This window comes from Callospermophilus lateralis, chromosome 15 (genome assembly GCF_048772815.1).
Source record: "Callospermophilus lateralis isolate mCalLat2 chromosome 15, mCalLat2.hap1, whole genome shotgun sequence".
NCBI lineage: Eukaryota > Metazoa > Chordata > Mammalia > Rodentia > Sciuridae > Callospermophilus > Callospermophilus lateralis.
This window is the reverse complement of record NC_135319.1, coordinates 41,831,223-41,847,266: the sequence shown is the minus strand read 5'-3', so window position 1 is coordinate 41,847,266 and position 16,044 is coordinate 41,831,223. Positions and strand designations below refer to the sequence as shown.

Sequence of the window (16,044 nt, the reverse complement as noted above, 5' to 3'; positions counted from 1 at the left end):
CCACCCAGCACCTGCAGCCAAGAGAGCCAGCACCCCAGGAAGGGACGGTCTCTAAGTGAGGTGACTCTAGGCATTTGTGTTTTGTGCTGAACATGAAAGACAGGCCAGGCTGAGGATGTTGGGGACAATGGGGTTCTCAGGGGAAGTCTCATTTATTGAGTACCTACTAGGTGCCCCATCCTTCATAGACAGGACTTCCAGCCCTGTCAATGGCTATTATGCCACCAGGAAGATGGGACTGAGATAGGAACTGTCAGAGATTAAGCAGTGGAGCATGGCATCTGAAAGGTGAAGCCAAGGTCAAATCCAAGTGTACACAGCCACTAAGCCTAGACCACTCTCCACGTGCTGCCTCTGGTGACAAGGAGGGCAGCTAAGGAGGCGGAGAGACAGGTGAGGACGGAGCTCGGCAGATGGCTTCACCCCAGCCACAGGCCTGAGGTAAGCGAGTAATCTCTCTGTGGCGTTGGGTGAGGTGTTTTTGAACAGGGTGACCCTAAGGCCTAGGTGGCCTAGGGTCCCGAGATACTAGGAGCAGCGCTACCTGCACTGATCAAGGCACCCCCAGTTTAGGCATGGCCACTCTATTCCTAAGAGCCAAGCTTTGGAACACGCAGTGGATCAAAGAGCAGGTCCTTCTCTGGCCTGGGGTGTCAGACACTTCACCCAAAGTAGGTCACTTCGGGCCCTTCCCTGTCCCAGAGTCCAGGGCCAGCGCTGCACCTGCCCTTCCAAGTTTGATTTGGCAGGTGAACAAGACCATGGGCCCTTCTCCCTCTTCCATTTCCTCTTCGGACTCACCAAGCACAGCCTCCCAGCCAAGCCGACCCTGGCCAGGCTGAATGGGCAAGGCCACCCCACCCACACCTCAGCGAGCCCAGGAGAGCAGGGAGGGGGTCACGCCCGCCAGCCACTGTGTCAAGTAAGGGGGTCAAGTAAGTGCCTTCTTCACTTCCCAAGGACCGCAAACCCTAGAGCTGCTCATCACCCACCCCCCACCCCTGCCCTGTCCCCACACTCACAGTCGCAGGCAGCCGTGCCCAGTGAGGAGTTTTCCAGAAGGGAACCACACCCTGAAACCTGTAATCCTCCAGAGGACTCAGGAACTCGCCCCCCAGTGCCCTCCGCCATCCCCGCCCCCCAAGCCCCACTCACTGCGGATGCAGCTTGTAGAGCGTCCCATCCACGCCCACCGTCACGTTCAGATGGTCCAGCCCTCTGTTCTCCCGGATCTTGTCCACCACGGCCGCCATGCCCGCCCCGCACAGCTGCGCAGCCCTCTTGGACACCACCCCGCACACGGTTTTGACCAGGATACTGTCGTCGCACGTGCTGTTCAGACCCAGCTGCTGGAGGATGGCCCGGACCTGGAGCAGCGCTAACCGGTCGCTGCAGTGAACAAAAAAAGCCAGGGGACTGGATGAAGCAGGGCCTGCAGCCGGGGACCGACTTTTATTCCTGGGTGGTGAGCAACTCCCCATAGTCCTATCTGAGAACAGGATTGGGAATGGTGGCCAGAGTGCTCCCCTCCAAGTGTGCACCAAGCGTGCACCCGTCTGGAGAAAGCTACGTGCAACTGTCTGCAATGATAAAGGAACGTTTTGATGAAATTTCTTGTTTATAAATCTTGTGTGTGACCCTGATTTTTTTCTCCCCCTTTAGGATGCATTTCTGGGTCAAAGGGCTTTTGATACCCATTGGCAGATGTCTTTCAGAAAGTCACGACAGCTCACCCTCCAGCCAGTGCAATATTCGGCCACAAGGGTCCCCAGAGGAAAAGAGCACTTTCAAAACTTCTGACCACTTCCTAAGGCAGCCATTGCCACCTGGTTCACTTTGCATTCTTCTCTAGTAAGGAGGAGGGCTTTTCCCTGTTTGTGTATTGGCCATGACTACCTGATGTGTTCCCCAACTTTTTTTCCTTCTCCTGGTATATTTGTCTTATTTGTATTAAATTGATAGAGATGACAATGACAATGATGGTGATGATAGACCAGCCAGTCCCTTTTTAAAGGATTTACTCTGTGACATGTATTCCACACGTGACATCGTTTCGTCCTCCACTCGCCACTAAATGTAGGATTATTCCCACTTGAAAGATGAGGAGACTGAGGCTGGTAGAAATGGAGTCCCTCAATCCCACGGTCAAATGGCGGTAGAAAACCATCCCCACTCACCTCTCAATCTGAGAGAGATATTTGGTCTCAAAGATGCCCCTGGTCTTCAGCGGCTCAGAGATCTGCCCTCGGAAGAGGAATCCCTTCTTGGTGAAGTCGATCAAGATGTTGCGGACAATTTCACCCAGGTACATACCACTAATCATCTTCTCATACCTGCCACAGGAGGAAGGCGGCTGCAGTGTCCTTCCCAGGAGCCCCTGCTCTCATGGTCTTTCTGGGTCGCACACCTGCCCTGTGCTCCCCAGCAGAGGCAAAGACCAGGAAGGACCACGGAACCCTCCACCCTCTCCACATCAGACACCACCCTGCAGCATTCATGCCTTGCTGCTCAGTGGTCACCCTCCCTGCTGACCTCCTGCGCTTGCCTAGTTGAATCTCAGCCAGATGCCATGGCCTGGAGGAGAGGCCTGTCATGCCCCCCAGACTGGCTCTACCTGCCTATGCCAGGCTCCCTTGCACCTCGCCCTTCTCCTTCTCCACAATGACACAGGCCCACCGCCTAGGAGGGACAGGGAGTGTGCACGTTCCTCAGCTCTGAGTCCCCAGGGCACAGTGCGGCACCATGCCAAGCCCTCAGCTTGGTGCTCAGTACATAGCTGCAGAACAAGCACGTGGCTGGACGGAGCCTTAAAGGGACAAGAGGACCACGGAGGGAAAATTTCCTCCGTTTTCTGAAGGTTTTGCAAATGGCACGGTGCTGGTCAAGCACACAGCAGCGTGATAAGCCACACAGGTGGGAGAACTCAGTGGCCACAATGCTCGAGGTCACCCTGTTCTTGGGACTTTTAATTTCCTGCCCTTTCCAGGTTTAAGGGCCTCAAGAAATGACCAGGGATTTAGATGCCTCCATGGCACACACCCAGGCCCAGGATCCCCAAGCTGAGAAGCTGGATATTCCAGAATATTTGGGAAGATTTCATGTGGTCCACAGAAAAAATGTGGAACAGCAGAGAATGGCAGAGAGTGTGAGTATCGCCACGGTCCCCACCCAGCCCTTCTCACTGCATCAAGGGGACAATCTCAGCTTACCGCTGAAGTGTCTTTGAGCCCTGCTAACACTTGCTGATCACCTTTCAACAAAGGCGGTCTTGGTTTAGAGGCTTTAGCAGAGCGTAAGAACTAGCTAGACCGGAATAACAGTTCTTCCCTACATTCATTCCACGATTAGCATTTACTTAGGGCAATATCGGTTTTATCTTTCTCTCCTTCACCATTAAATTTAAGAATATAAGCTGATTTTTAAAAAACACTAAAGATCCAGGTGTGGTAGTGTGATGGAGACACCTGTAATTCCAGCTACTTGGGAGGCTGAGGCAGGAGGATCGCAAGCTCAAGGCCAGCTTGGGCAACTTAGTGAGTCTCTGTCTCAAAATCAAATAAAAAAAATAAAGTAAAATGGACTGGGGATGTAGCTCGGTGACAGAATGTTCCTGGATTCAATCCCCAGCACTAGAGGAAACAAACAAACAACAAAACTCTAAGTGAATAACACATAGGCAGTATTCAGGAAAGGCAAAACCTTGAGAGCGGCAGGGGACCAACTTATGTTGGGAGGTGCTATCCAACCTTTCTTTCCGCTTCCGGGGACACAACTTGAACAGACTGGTTCTTGGGGGCTTGAGACAAAGGGTCATTCATCTCATTTCCAAGCGGACTCTGCCATTTCAGACCAGGTCCCTGAAACCTGAGCTGCAAGCTCCCAATGGCCACTAGGTGGCGATGGAGACTCACAGGGTTCCAGAAGGAAGAACCCGGAAGGGCCTCTGCCTCAACCCTGACCCTCTGCTTCACCCTCATATATTTTTCTAAAGGGGGAGAAATGCAGGGGAAAGCCAAACTCGTCCAGGCCTACACAGGTCATGAGGCATGGAGTGTTAGCTGTCACCTGTCCTCTGGGCACATTCTGGGATTATCTTGTACTACCAGGGGCTCATCCTCCCAGGTCCTCTGCTGTCCATAGGCCAAAAGTCAAGGTCAGCAGTATCAAAGGGACCAGACTCCAAGCTGCTGTCCAGAACTTACTTCTACTAGAAACCTCTTCCCCTGCAGTGGAATACAGCCAGACCCTCCCCACCCGGCCCTTAGGGACCACCTCTACCTGGCAGTTACCTTTGTTTCCCAGCATTTAGAGAGTATTCATCCACCAATCTGTCATACTCTGTTCTAATATCATCCAGACTCCCGTTGTCGCCAAAGGCACCCCACTCCATGTTGATACACATTCGCCCTTCAGTCCCCTCCAACATCTCGACATTCTTCATTTCCTCCATGTAGCAGGCATTACAGCCAGTCCCTGTAACACACAAGGGTGGGAATGAATGGCTATGCCACCCAAGACCAGTTGAGGGTCTCGCAACTGGCCCGAGGCCTGGAACCTGGGAAGTCCACAGATAAGGGATACGTTTTTGAGATGGACAAAGCAATACCTTTGCTTTCCCAATGTTTTCCAGGAAAATATACAAGATACAAATGGAAGTATCTGAGTTAAACCACCTAGAAAGCGTCTGCTAACCCACTTTAAGTCGAGAGCCTCACGTGTTGACCTGTGCAGACAAGGAGATATTTATGTCAATAGAAGATGGTCTTCCAACAAAGGAATGTATCTCCAAAGGTGCAAGTTTAGGTGGTAGCTTGAAGAAAAAAATGTGTGTACACAGACATACGTGCTTATATATACATACACGTGTGACACCTGGGGGTCGGCGACTCCCACACCTGAGGTGTCCACTCCTCTTTCCTGGCAGGATGGGCTCTGCCTGCTCAAGCTCTCCACACACTTCAGAAGCAGCCCAACTTTCTAACGCAATGGTTCTTTACTTTCTGAAAAATCTGATGATGATGCAGAGATGAAGGAACAGCCCTCCGAGTGTTCCCACAAATGCACACATGCCATCGGACACACGGTTTCCAGGGCTCAGGGGCTTCTGGTTTCCACCCCTCAACTCCCTAGAGCAGGGTGACTCGGAGTGGCCATGCAAACCTGGGGTGGGACCACAGATGGTTTTCTGTGCCAGTCCACAAGGCGCCAAGTAAAGAAATTGAGAGGAAGCATTCACAGCAGTTTTAATTGCCATGATACATACCCAGGCTCATGGTCACGTCAGAGTGTCCACTTTATGCTTTGAATTAGGCCTTGCTGCTCTGCCACTGCAACTCATTTTTTAAATGGACATCTTTCTTTCTCTTCCTTTCTCCAGGCTCCTCCCTAATCCCCGCGCCTAATCTCAAGGGAAACAGAATTACTTGTTTCCCCATCCTAGGCAGAGTTACCTGTCCCTGAGCACACACCCACTCTAGGAATGAAGTAATTCAGACTTGGAGATGGTGCTAGAAGATCTCCACCAGATGTGACTATCACCCAAATTAACAAGTGAATTACAGCTCTGGACACAGAACCACGGAATGTAGCCTGTGAGTCACCTCTTTAAAAGCCTGATGGGCAGAATCAGCAGCCTCTGGGACAGGAGTCCCCTGTGCTTCTCCTTTGCAAGCAAAGCAATAAATCTTCTCTTTCCTTTTTCTTAAAACTGTGTCCTTGTTATTGGATTGGCACTGGGGATGAGGACTGAGCTTTTGGTAACAAATCTGACGAAGGCAGCCCCCACTCCAGCTTTCTGGGTAGGCCCGGCTCTCCAAGCAACCCCACGTCCATTCTGAGGATGCAAGGCAGCTGGAGAACTGGTTGAGCGCCAAGTGAAGGAGAGTGAGGAGACAGGTAATATGCCTTGGGTCGAACCAGAGGAGCTGGTGACTAGCGCAAGGGACTGAGGGACTATGCCAGCAGCTGCCAAAGCTCATTTTGCTTTGGAGAACTCCTGCCTTCTCTCTCTGAATGGTACAGGTTGTTTCATCTTGGTCCACACTTTGGGAAAAAGGAAAGTGAACTCAAGTAGTCGCAGTACCCTTGGCCATCTGTTGAGTCCCCCAGCGTACACACCAGATCCTGGATTCCACACATCTGTTTCCTCTTGGTAGGGACATCTGTGGTGCCACTGGTACAGGAGTCATGGTTAAGCAGGACTTGAGAACCTAGAGATATTTACTCCCTTCTGTCTGTTCTAGCTTCTCATCTGTTTGTTGGCCTTGGTTTTGGGAATTCCTTCTAATTGTCTATGTTTTTCTTTGAATCTGTTACTGCCACTTTTAAGACGCGAGCAATTCTGTGCTGGTCCTATAGGAAGTCTCTTGGTAAAGAGCTTGGCTGGTCTGTCTGGTTTAAAGGTTCCTGTGTGTCAGGTATGGTTTGGGGAATCCTTTCTGGTTGTCTGTTTCTTTTTTGCACAATCTTGCAATTGGAGTTGGTCTGTCAGAGGTAAAGTAAGTGGAAGAGAGGGCCACCTATAGGTATAAACCTGCCTAGGAAAAAGACGATATTTTACTGTAACAATCTAATTGTTTGAATAGCTTTTTAACAGCTTTCTGAATTACTCTATGACCTTGCAGATGGAGTTGGTCTGTCAGAGGTAAAGTAAGTGGAAGAAATTTTTATGTGCAGGCCTCTCTGTTTTAAAGGTTCCCGTCTGTCAGCCACGGCCAGGGTGATCCTCTTTGGCTGGCTCTGTGTGTTTGTATGTTACTGGCCCTTTAAGACATGGGCCATACTGCACTGATCTTACCTGCAGTCTCTTGAGAAGAGAAATCTTGGTTGAATTGGTCACTGATAGGTATAAGCCTGTCTAAGAGAAAGATGCTTTACTGTAACACAATCTGGCCTTTGAATGGTTTTCTGGATTATGATACTATCTTGCAGTTGGAAAGGATAGGCAAGAGATTCGGTGTGTACAGGCATTTACGCAGTGGCACGACAAGGAGCCTGAACGGTCAGGAACTAATTTGGATCCCGAAAGCACTTCCTCTGGTGTGCAAGGACAGCAGGACACCAGGAGAAAAGGGTTAAGAAGACTTAAGTCCTTTAAACCCAATTCTGGCACTCCCAGCACCGTTTCTCAGCCCCAGGTCATCTCCATGTGGGTCGGGGACACCAGCCCTGGGCTGGGGGGAAATCCCAGGAAAGCTGCAGACAGCCTGGCCTCTGCCCTGCCTTCCAGCCCCTTCTGCCCACGGGGCGGAGGCTGCTGGCCACCAAGGATGTGGCAGTAGGTTCCAGCACTGTTTATGACCTCGGGACAAGGAAGAGCCTCCCCTTTTCAGATCGGACAGGACACCCCATTTGGCCAGGGGATATCTGTCACTGGGGCAGAGCAATTCTTGCTCTAACTGTATCCTATCAAACTAAATGCCTGGGGAGACTGGTAAACAACTGCATCCAGAAAAGAAAAGAAAAAAACAAAAAACAAAAACCCCAATGTGTTTTTCCCAGGGATCTTCAAGGAAGGCTAAAGAAAAGGGTGGAAAGGGCCTCCTCCACTGATATCAACATGCCTCGCGTAAGAACAGGGCCTAAAAGGAAGCTCTGGGTACAACTGACAGTGGGGAACTCATTTAGCGTTGATGGCATTGTGAGCCTAATAAGGGACACAGGTCAGAGTCGAAACTCTCCTGCGCTCCAACTCTCTGAATGCCACCTGGGGAAAAATATTCAGGCACAGTTTTTGTATAGGGCAGATGGTCCAACCCTCTCCTGGGATGAAATCTGTTGTGTAAATTAAGTCACAGATGACATTAATAAGGACTGTTTCAGAATATGAATTTAAGAAAGGGTCTGAAACTAAAAAAAAAGAGACGTTAAAGAAAGTCAGAGGTGTGGAAATATATTTTAGTATGAAAAAGTCAAAGGTCAAGGAAATGTTTCTGGATAAAAAAGTATTTTGTCTGGTAAAGTAATATTCTTATGCTAAAGTCCAAAAAGAAAAATAGGACAAACCCAAGAACAGAAACAAGTTGTGAATGTCTAAGTCAGTTGCGGAAGGTAAACCTCAAACAGATAAGAAGCAAGGTCTGCAATACTGATCTGCTCTCATCTGTCAAGATAAGTTCTTGTATCTGTTAGGTGTTGTTACTTAGGGAAACTAAATCTTAAAGGAATTAGGGTCTGTACCTGTTTTAAAGTCTTTTAAATGATTACGTTATACCTGGTTAAATAAACAACTGTTATTTTAGGTTATAACCATATAATTGACACCCTAAATATATGGGACTAGATATGTGTATCATCTGAGAATTATGTTTGTATGAGACTTGTCTATGTGTTAAGTAATGAAATGAATATCATTCATATTCATATAAATGAATAATGTTTCATTTTATGTTATAAAATGAAGTATATGTAAGTTTACCGGCAAGGTAACCAATAAGTGTTCTCTTTTATACTTTGTATCTGACATAGAAGGGCCACACTGCCATTTGAAGATCTGTCTTATATCTGTTTGCTTTGACTAAGTCAATTTCTGATCATTACCTCTGTTTCCTAAATATATAAAGAGATCTACGCCTATCCTTTGATTTTTGCTAATACTGCTAACCCACACAGACCTGTGATTATATTTTTTCCCCATATATTGTGGATTCTAAATTTTATTAAAAGTTAAACTTAGTTAAATTTAAAGCTTAGGAGAGCACTTTACCAAGTTGACATTCTCCAAACTAAAATTGTCTGTATAATATCTCCTTCAGATTTATAAAGAAATAACAAATTTGGTTGGTATTTGTGTCATTGAATATTTTATAACTGGCTAAAGGTAACCTGTTGTTAATAAGTTATATATAAAGTTTTGTGTTACACTGGGATGGGAATTTAAATGCATTTTTGGAAGGTAATAAGGAGAGCCGGATTTATTCAAAGGTTGACAATGTGGAAAATGAAAACATTCTGCCATCTCTTCCCCAAAAGGGAAGTTGAGAGCTCTCTCCGCCTCTGTTTATGTTCCAGCGGTAGGTAATGTGTTATGTTAACTGATTCGGATAGACTTGGGAAATAATACATGAGAACTGTGTAGAAAGATATTTTTAAAAGGGGCAAAGAGCAGATTCAGAAAATACTTTTCAAGATTTGTCAAGGGGCCAGTCTGGCTTGAGTTAAGGCTCTGCCTCTCATTCTTCTCCATTTTGGGATGGTTCTGAAGTAGGCTAGAATTAAGCTTATTTAAAGTTGTGTTCAAAAAATGGATTTTTGTTGTTGTAAAGATTACTGTGAACTCAAAGTAAACAGGGAATGTAATATAAAATTTAATTAAAGATTTGGGTAAAATTTTAACGGTTTGTAAAAAGAGTTTTTAAAAAGTTAAACTTGTGCCGAGCATGGTGGTGCACGCTTGTGATCCCATTGACTTAGGAGGCTGAGGCAAGAGGATCGTGAATTCAAAGCCAGCCTCAGCAATTTAGTGAGGTACTAAGCAACTGACTGAGACCCTGTCTCTAAATAAAATATAAAATAAGGTTGGGGATGTGGCTCAGTGGTTGAGTGCCCTTGAGTTCAATCCCCAGTAGCCAAAAAAAAAATTTTTTAAAGTAAAATTTGTACGTAATTGAGTTGATAAATATGAGTCTTTGCAGAGGCTAATCAGAAATCAAAGCTACATTAGTGTTTGTTTTATATTTTCCTTGGAAAACTTTATAGTTGTTGTCTGTTAGTATTTTGCAGAAATATTGCTTCTAACAGAACCACCTGTATTTGAGACAATAAGTCATCAGGGAAGATAGGACACTATGTTGACCTCCAGTACTAATACTAACTCCAATTAAATCAAAGGGGTAACTATAAAATTACAGATATTGAAGTTATAACCTGTTACTCCCACTTTAAGACTGGTGAAACTAGCCTGCTGGGTGTTTAAAACCAAAGTCAAGGAAGTAAAAGGGCCAAGGAAAAAGCAGCCAATATTTTGGCACTTGCCCTCTGAGGTGAGTCAGGACCCAGAGAACAATGGGACCTGCAACTCTGGTGAGTCACTCAATCTGCTCACCAGGGAGACCAAGAGGACCCTAGAGAAAAGAAGCCAACCAGGGCACATTCTGCAAAGAGGAGGGCCATTTAATTAAAGGTTTGGGTAAAATTTTAAAGGTATTTAGGTTTCCCCCGAAATGTCTCTGAGGCTTCCAAGAGAAGCCCTGGGTGGTTGGCAGGACCCTGACTCATCCTGGCAAGTGCCATCACTGGCAGAGAAAAGTTAAAGGAGCCAAGAGGCTTCACACACGTTCCCAAGAGTGATCTCTGAGGAATCTCAGCTGATTCTTAACAGTAGATAGAAAAAAAGGTCAGTTCTAACCAACCTGGTCTTAAACACTTAGCAGGAGAGTACAGCCAAAGCACACTCCTACTGGGGCCGGTCAAATCCCTGTGCATAAGATGAGATGTTACCACCAGAGATTATCACAGGCTGAAGACACTTAGTAACATCTTTGACTCCTACTGGAGATGTACATTTGTATCAGCCCTGCCCAAAGTAAAGCTGAAAACTGTAAGGGAAGGGTCTTAGTGTGAGATTGAACTCGTTAAAAATAATGATCACAAAGGACTCTAGAGTCCCAAGTTTATCCTGGGTCAGTTTGAGCCTGATCTCCTAGACCCTACAAATCTTCCAGCTTCCTACATACATAACTTGATCTGTTTTTCCCGTCTTCATGGTTTTCAGAGACTGGCTGAAATACCAATTGCTTTTGTGCTAATTGTTAAAGTAATGCTTTGCTGTCTTGTTTATTGGTGTCTTAGCATCATCTCTGCCCTACGTATGCCTTGTCCAGTTGTCTATCAACTGCCACCATGGCCCTCTGGACTGCCCGGTGCTGAATACCCTTAACTGTCCATGTTCTCACTGATAAGAAGTTAGGTCACTTCCCCTAACTTTACCCTCTCAGCAGGAGGCAGCTTAGAGATGTCATCACCCCTTTTCCACAGAAATGGAATATGGAAATGGACAGTGGGGAAATGTAACACCGCTCCACTTTATGCTCTGAATTAGCCCTTGCTGTCCTGACCCTGCAACTTATTTTTACAATGCACATGTTTCTTTCTCTTCTTCTCTCTCTCCTGCTCCCTGATTTCGGGGGAAACCAGATTACCTTTCTTCCACATCCCAGGCAGTTATCTGTCCGTAAGCACACACCCACCACAGGAACAAAGTAATTCAGACTTTGGGGCCCCCTGTTCCCCATGATGGGCAGACTCCCAGCCTTTGGGACAGGAGTCCTTTTTTTTCCTTAAAATCATGTCCTCATTGTTGGACTGGCTTTGGGAACAAGGACCAAGCTTTGGGTAACAGTCATTGGACTGAAAATTTAAAAACCAACCAACCCAGGAGTCCTTCCCACAGGTATCTCAATATGCACTTGAATCACCTGGGGGCCTGGATGATGCGGGTCTGACTTGGGAGGCCTGGGGTGGGGCCCAGGGCTCTGCATTTCTAACCAGCCCCTCCTAAGTGGTAGGGATCCTATGACCCAAGTGGGACATTGGTGAACTCAGATATGCCCCCGGCCAAGCAGAAGTGCCAGGTCATCTTTATCCCCGCTGAAGAAACTTGAGTGGCATCTGCAGACTCTTGATGTTACTGGATTCCTATGTTTTTTTTTTTTTTTTTTCCTTAGCTTCTCATTAAAACATATAAAACAGAAAGCAGAGAAGCCCAAGAAATGGAAGGGGAGGAGACGTACTTGCCCACGGGGGTTCTGAGCAATCAATTGATGGAGGAAAGAAAACAGCTGGTGCCAAGCTGTCCTAACTAGACAGGCCTGGCTCCCAGGTAGGAAGTGAGGACCAGTCTGCAAGAGGAGAATGTGCTGTGTCACCCTAGCTTTGCGTGTCCTACCTGAGCCCGTCCCCAGGCAGAAGGAAGGGAAGGGCTGGGTGGAGGGAGCTTTGCTCAAGAAAGAAGAGATAAAGCCCCTGAGCCAGGCCCTCGCCCGCCTTTCCTGGGGCTGCTTCCTGGTTTTCTGAACTTCAACGGAAGCCAAAAGGTCCTCCTGGCACAGGAGAGTGGCCTGATGGGTCATCTCCAGATACTCTGCAAATGGTACCCAAGGCAGGGAGACTTGGGTTCCTCCCTGTCCAAGTTGAGTCTGCAGATGCTGGCTGTGAGGGGCCTCTGCCCAGTGCCCTCTCACACTAGGAACGGATCCACTGGACAAATGGTCTCCTCACAGCCCAAATCTAAGCTCCTGAGGCCCAGGCCTCTGCCATGTGTGAATACAAGGGAAAAGGCTGCGGAACCCACAGGTAACCATTCTGTAACCTTCTTTAGTGACAAGGGCCCTCACTAACAGTGGCTGCTGAGGGTACAATGGCACCTGAGGCCACTCTGGCCTTTTCCAGCTAGAAGCATTGTCAGGAGAAAAAGTGATTTTTGCTTAATTCCAGTCTGACTCCCACTGCCGCACCTCCTGGGAGCCCCTCCGTACAGCCCAACAGTGTTGCCCTGCCAGCCAGGACAGCGCCAGGTACCCCACCCTGTCCACCCAGGCCACAGGGCCTTTCACTCTCTCTTCTGGAAAGCCCCGTTCTTAACGGTCTATCACAATCCATGTGCAGCACCATGGGGGTCCTGGGGAGGGATAACCCTCCAGAGAACTCTGAGGTCTTCGTCCAGCACTGAACTCTAAAGATGGCAAAGGGACAGTACAGACAGATTGTCCCAAACCGAGGACCAAGCTACTGAGTCCAGGTGCCAGAGAGAAGGAAAACCCAGTTCTCCCTTGACCAAGAAGAGATGCTTCCCAAAGCACCCACCTACAATAAGTCCAACCTCACAGCTGGGTTCCTCATAAGCACACGTCATCATGGTGCCCACCGTGTCGTTGACCATAGCCACCACATCCAGGTCGAATTCCTTTGAAAAAAAAAGGGACACTGCTTTAGGGAAGGGGTGGCTCCGATCCTGCTTGTTCATTGCTGCATAGTAACCAGTAAACTGCTAGGGCTTTGTTCCAGAATGGGTGCCGTCAGGGGGCAGGGGCAATCCTATGACTATGTTCTGAGTTCTGACGCGATCATGGGTGACTCTGTCTAGATCCCTCAGGCCAATAGGGCCACTGTGCCTAATGTGCCTTGTACTCGGGGACACTGAGTTCAATAGAACACGAAGTCCTAGTGACAGTGCGGGCCCAGCCCCACTGTAGACAGCTCTTGATGACAGTCATGATTTCACCTTTCTTTAAAAAAATACCTCTCTGGGCTGGGGTGTGGCTCAGTGGCAGAGTGCTTGCCTAGCATGTGTGAGGCACTGGGTTCAGATTCTCAGCACCGCATATCAATAAATAAAATAAAGGTTCATGGACAACTAAAAATATCACTCTCTTAACAACACAAAACTTATAACCCTGGTTTCAATGCCGCAGTTGGGTGAGGAAATGGGGATCTTACATTACCCACATCATAAACTTCTGTATTGTTCAAATTGTTTACAATAAGCAAGCAGTTTTTATTTCCACCCCCTCCCCTAAAATAATTTTTAAAACGTCCTCTTGATAGTTACCTCTCTCCTTTTTATCGCATCCTTTAGTAAAGTGGCTACGTTGTGACCCACACAGTCAGTTGCCTTAAAACCCTTTGTCCAGGTCATCAGGATTCCCTGAAATGGGAGAGGCACCAGGAGGAGAGTTAGGCCATTTACCCTTCTGGGCAGAAGACAAAGTTTCACACCCTCCTCCCTCCCAAGTCAACGTCTGCTGAGGACTCCCACCCAGACAATGTCCAAGCCAAGAGAATGTCCCTTCCCCTGCAGGCTCCCCACCCCCACCTACTGCACACACAGCTGTCTGCTTTTTAAAATTTTTTTGGTACCAGGGATTGAACTCAGGGGCGCTCAACCACTGAGCTACACCCCCAGCCCTCTTTTTGTATTTTATTTAGAGACAGGGTCTCACTGAGTTGCTCAGGGCCTCACTAAGCTGCCGGGGCTGACTTTGAACTCCTGATCCTCCTGTCCCAGCCTCCTGAGCTGCTGGATTAGAGCATACACCATGGTGCTTGTCCAAGTCCCTAGGAAAATGGCAATACTGGGGTTGGGGGTGTAGAACACGAGGCCCTGGGTTCAATTCCCAGTATCACACAGAAAGGAAAAAAAAAAAAAAGAAATGGTCATACTAGACAATTCTTACACAGGTTCTTAGCCTGGTGCTGCCATGGCATGACCCACTAGCTCCCCTGAGGAATTTACTGACTACCCAACTGAAAGAAGGCATGATCTTAATAACTCCTGTACTACCCCAAGTAAACCTCAGCTTCATTGAGTGGAAGTTGCACACTTGCTGAGGGGGAAAAAGCCACAGAGGCAAAGTCACTATGAGGAATATAAGTTGACAGTGGAAGCAAACTGCTTGGAAAAAAATCATTAAGGCTTTAAAAACTGCAAAAACAACAACACACATTTATATAGATCCAACTGCTCAGTTCTAAATTAGGAGGAGCCAGCGCCAAAGTCACAGTGCAGGACGGCATTTCGTCACCCTCCCTGGCTCTCCCAGCACTGCCAACCATGCCTCAAACCCTGGCCCGAAGCCCCCTCCCTGGCCACGCCCCCATTTGCAATGCCCGACTTGTTTGGAATATAAGAGAATAACAACTCTTCCAAGAAACAGGCTCAGTCCTGCCTGGGTGAGGGCGCAACCACTCCCTGTGCCCGCATGTACGCAGCCACGCCACCCCAGCCCTGCCTGCACAGGTGCTGGATGCAAGCGGACAGGCGGATCCCTCGGTGCAGTGAGCTCCCTGAGGACAGGAACAGGAACCCTCAGCTCTGTGCTCAGAGCTTAGTCCTCAGCCTGTCCTCAGCCCCTCCTGGGCCCTGTTTCGTCTCATCTATCAAATGAGCATGTATTAAGCCACCATCCAGGTGACACCCCAGGGAACACAGAAGAGGGTGAGGAGGTTCTTGGTGCCTGGAGGCCCCAAAGGCTTCCCAGAAGAGGAGACTGCTGTCAATAATGCGAGAGGAGAGGAGGGCTCAGGATGCTCTGGGGTGGGTAGAATAAAGCCTGGGTACACTCTCTGGGCCATGGAAGCCAGAAGCAGACACGTAGGGGTGACAACGAGCCTGGAGAAGGCCTCCAGGGCCAGCCCACTGTGGCCACGCAGGTGCCATCATTGTTCCAAAGGAAGAGACTCACCGCATCCAGACTCGTCTGCTTGCAAGGAAATGAGAAGGTGAAGCCCAGAGGCATCCGGGGCCCTTTGATCCCCATGTAGTCCAGGAAGTCAGAGATGCAGGAGACGATGTGGTCAAACAGCTGTAGGGGACAAGAAGGGATCACCCAGGCTCTCTCTGGTTTCATACTTTCAGCACACACACAGAGGCACACACACACACACACACACACACACAGGCACACAGGCACGTGCACACACACACACACACACAGGCACGCACACACAAGCACACAGGCACATGTGCATACACATACAGGCATACACACACACACACACAGGAACGCGCGCACACACACACACACCACACACAGGCACGCGCGCGCGCACACACACACACACACACGCACATGCAGAGCAAGCCCCTTTCTCCAGGATCTACCAGCCACCACAGCACTGTGGACTAGGCAAGGCTGAAAATACTCAGTGCTTTTGGGCCACAAGAGAAGAAATGCACAAGCTGGGGGCATCCCTGTCAGGTGTTGGTCCTCACGAGACCACGGGAACCTCCAGGCCTGTGTGTGCCGTGCACACCCTACAGATATGAAAAAGCAGATCCGACTCACCTCTTCCCCGGTGCCCTGCATGATCTCAAGGGGAATGGCATAGATCTTATTGTGCATTTCCACTGTTCTCTTTTTCCCACTACGAATTTTCACCAGCAGGACACGGAAATTCGTTCCTCCAAGATCCAGGGCCAAGAAGTCACCATGCTCTGTTAAGAGTAAAGAACACAAAGAATGCCACAAACTGCTATGTGCCTCTGAGCAGCTGGCAAGCCCTAGACTCCAGAATTGCAAGAGGAGGGTGTCTCCAGGCTGCACACGG

At 48.4% G+C, this 16,044-nt stretch overlaps 1 protein-coding gene across 2 annotated transcripts in view; it reads right to left on the bottom strand.

The window, feature by feature from the left end:
* Nucleotides 1-16,044, bottom strand: part of Hk1 (hexokinase 1) — a 93,410-nt gene that overhangs the window by 1,305 nt on the left and 76,061 nt on the right. For both annotated transcript variants that reach the window (XM_076834223.1, XM_076834224.1), the window contains 7 exons: nucleotides 15,783-15,931; nucleotides 15,180-15,299; nucleotides 13,547-13,642; nucleotides 12,802-12,901; nucleotides 4,290-4,473; nucleotides 2,178-2,333; nucleotides 1,156-1,389 (listed from right to left, as the gene is read on the bottom strand). In XM_076834223.1, coding sequence (XP_076690338.1) covers nucleotides 1,156-1,389; nucleotides 2,178-2,333; nucleotides 4,290-4,473; nucleotides 12,802-12,901; nucleotides 13,547-13,642; nucleotides 15,180-15,299; nucleotides 15,783-15,931 — 1,039 coding nt within the window. The remainder of the gene's footprint in view (nucleotides 1-1,155; nucleotides 1,390-2,177; nucleotides 2,334-4,289; nucleotides 4,474-12,801; nucleotides 12,902-13,546; nucleotides 13,643-15,179; nucleotides 15,300-15,782; nucleotides 15,932-16,044) is intronic.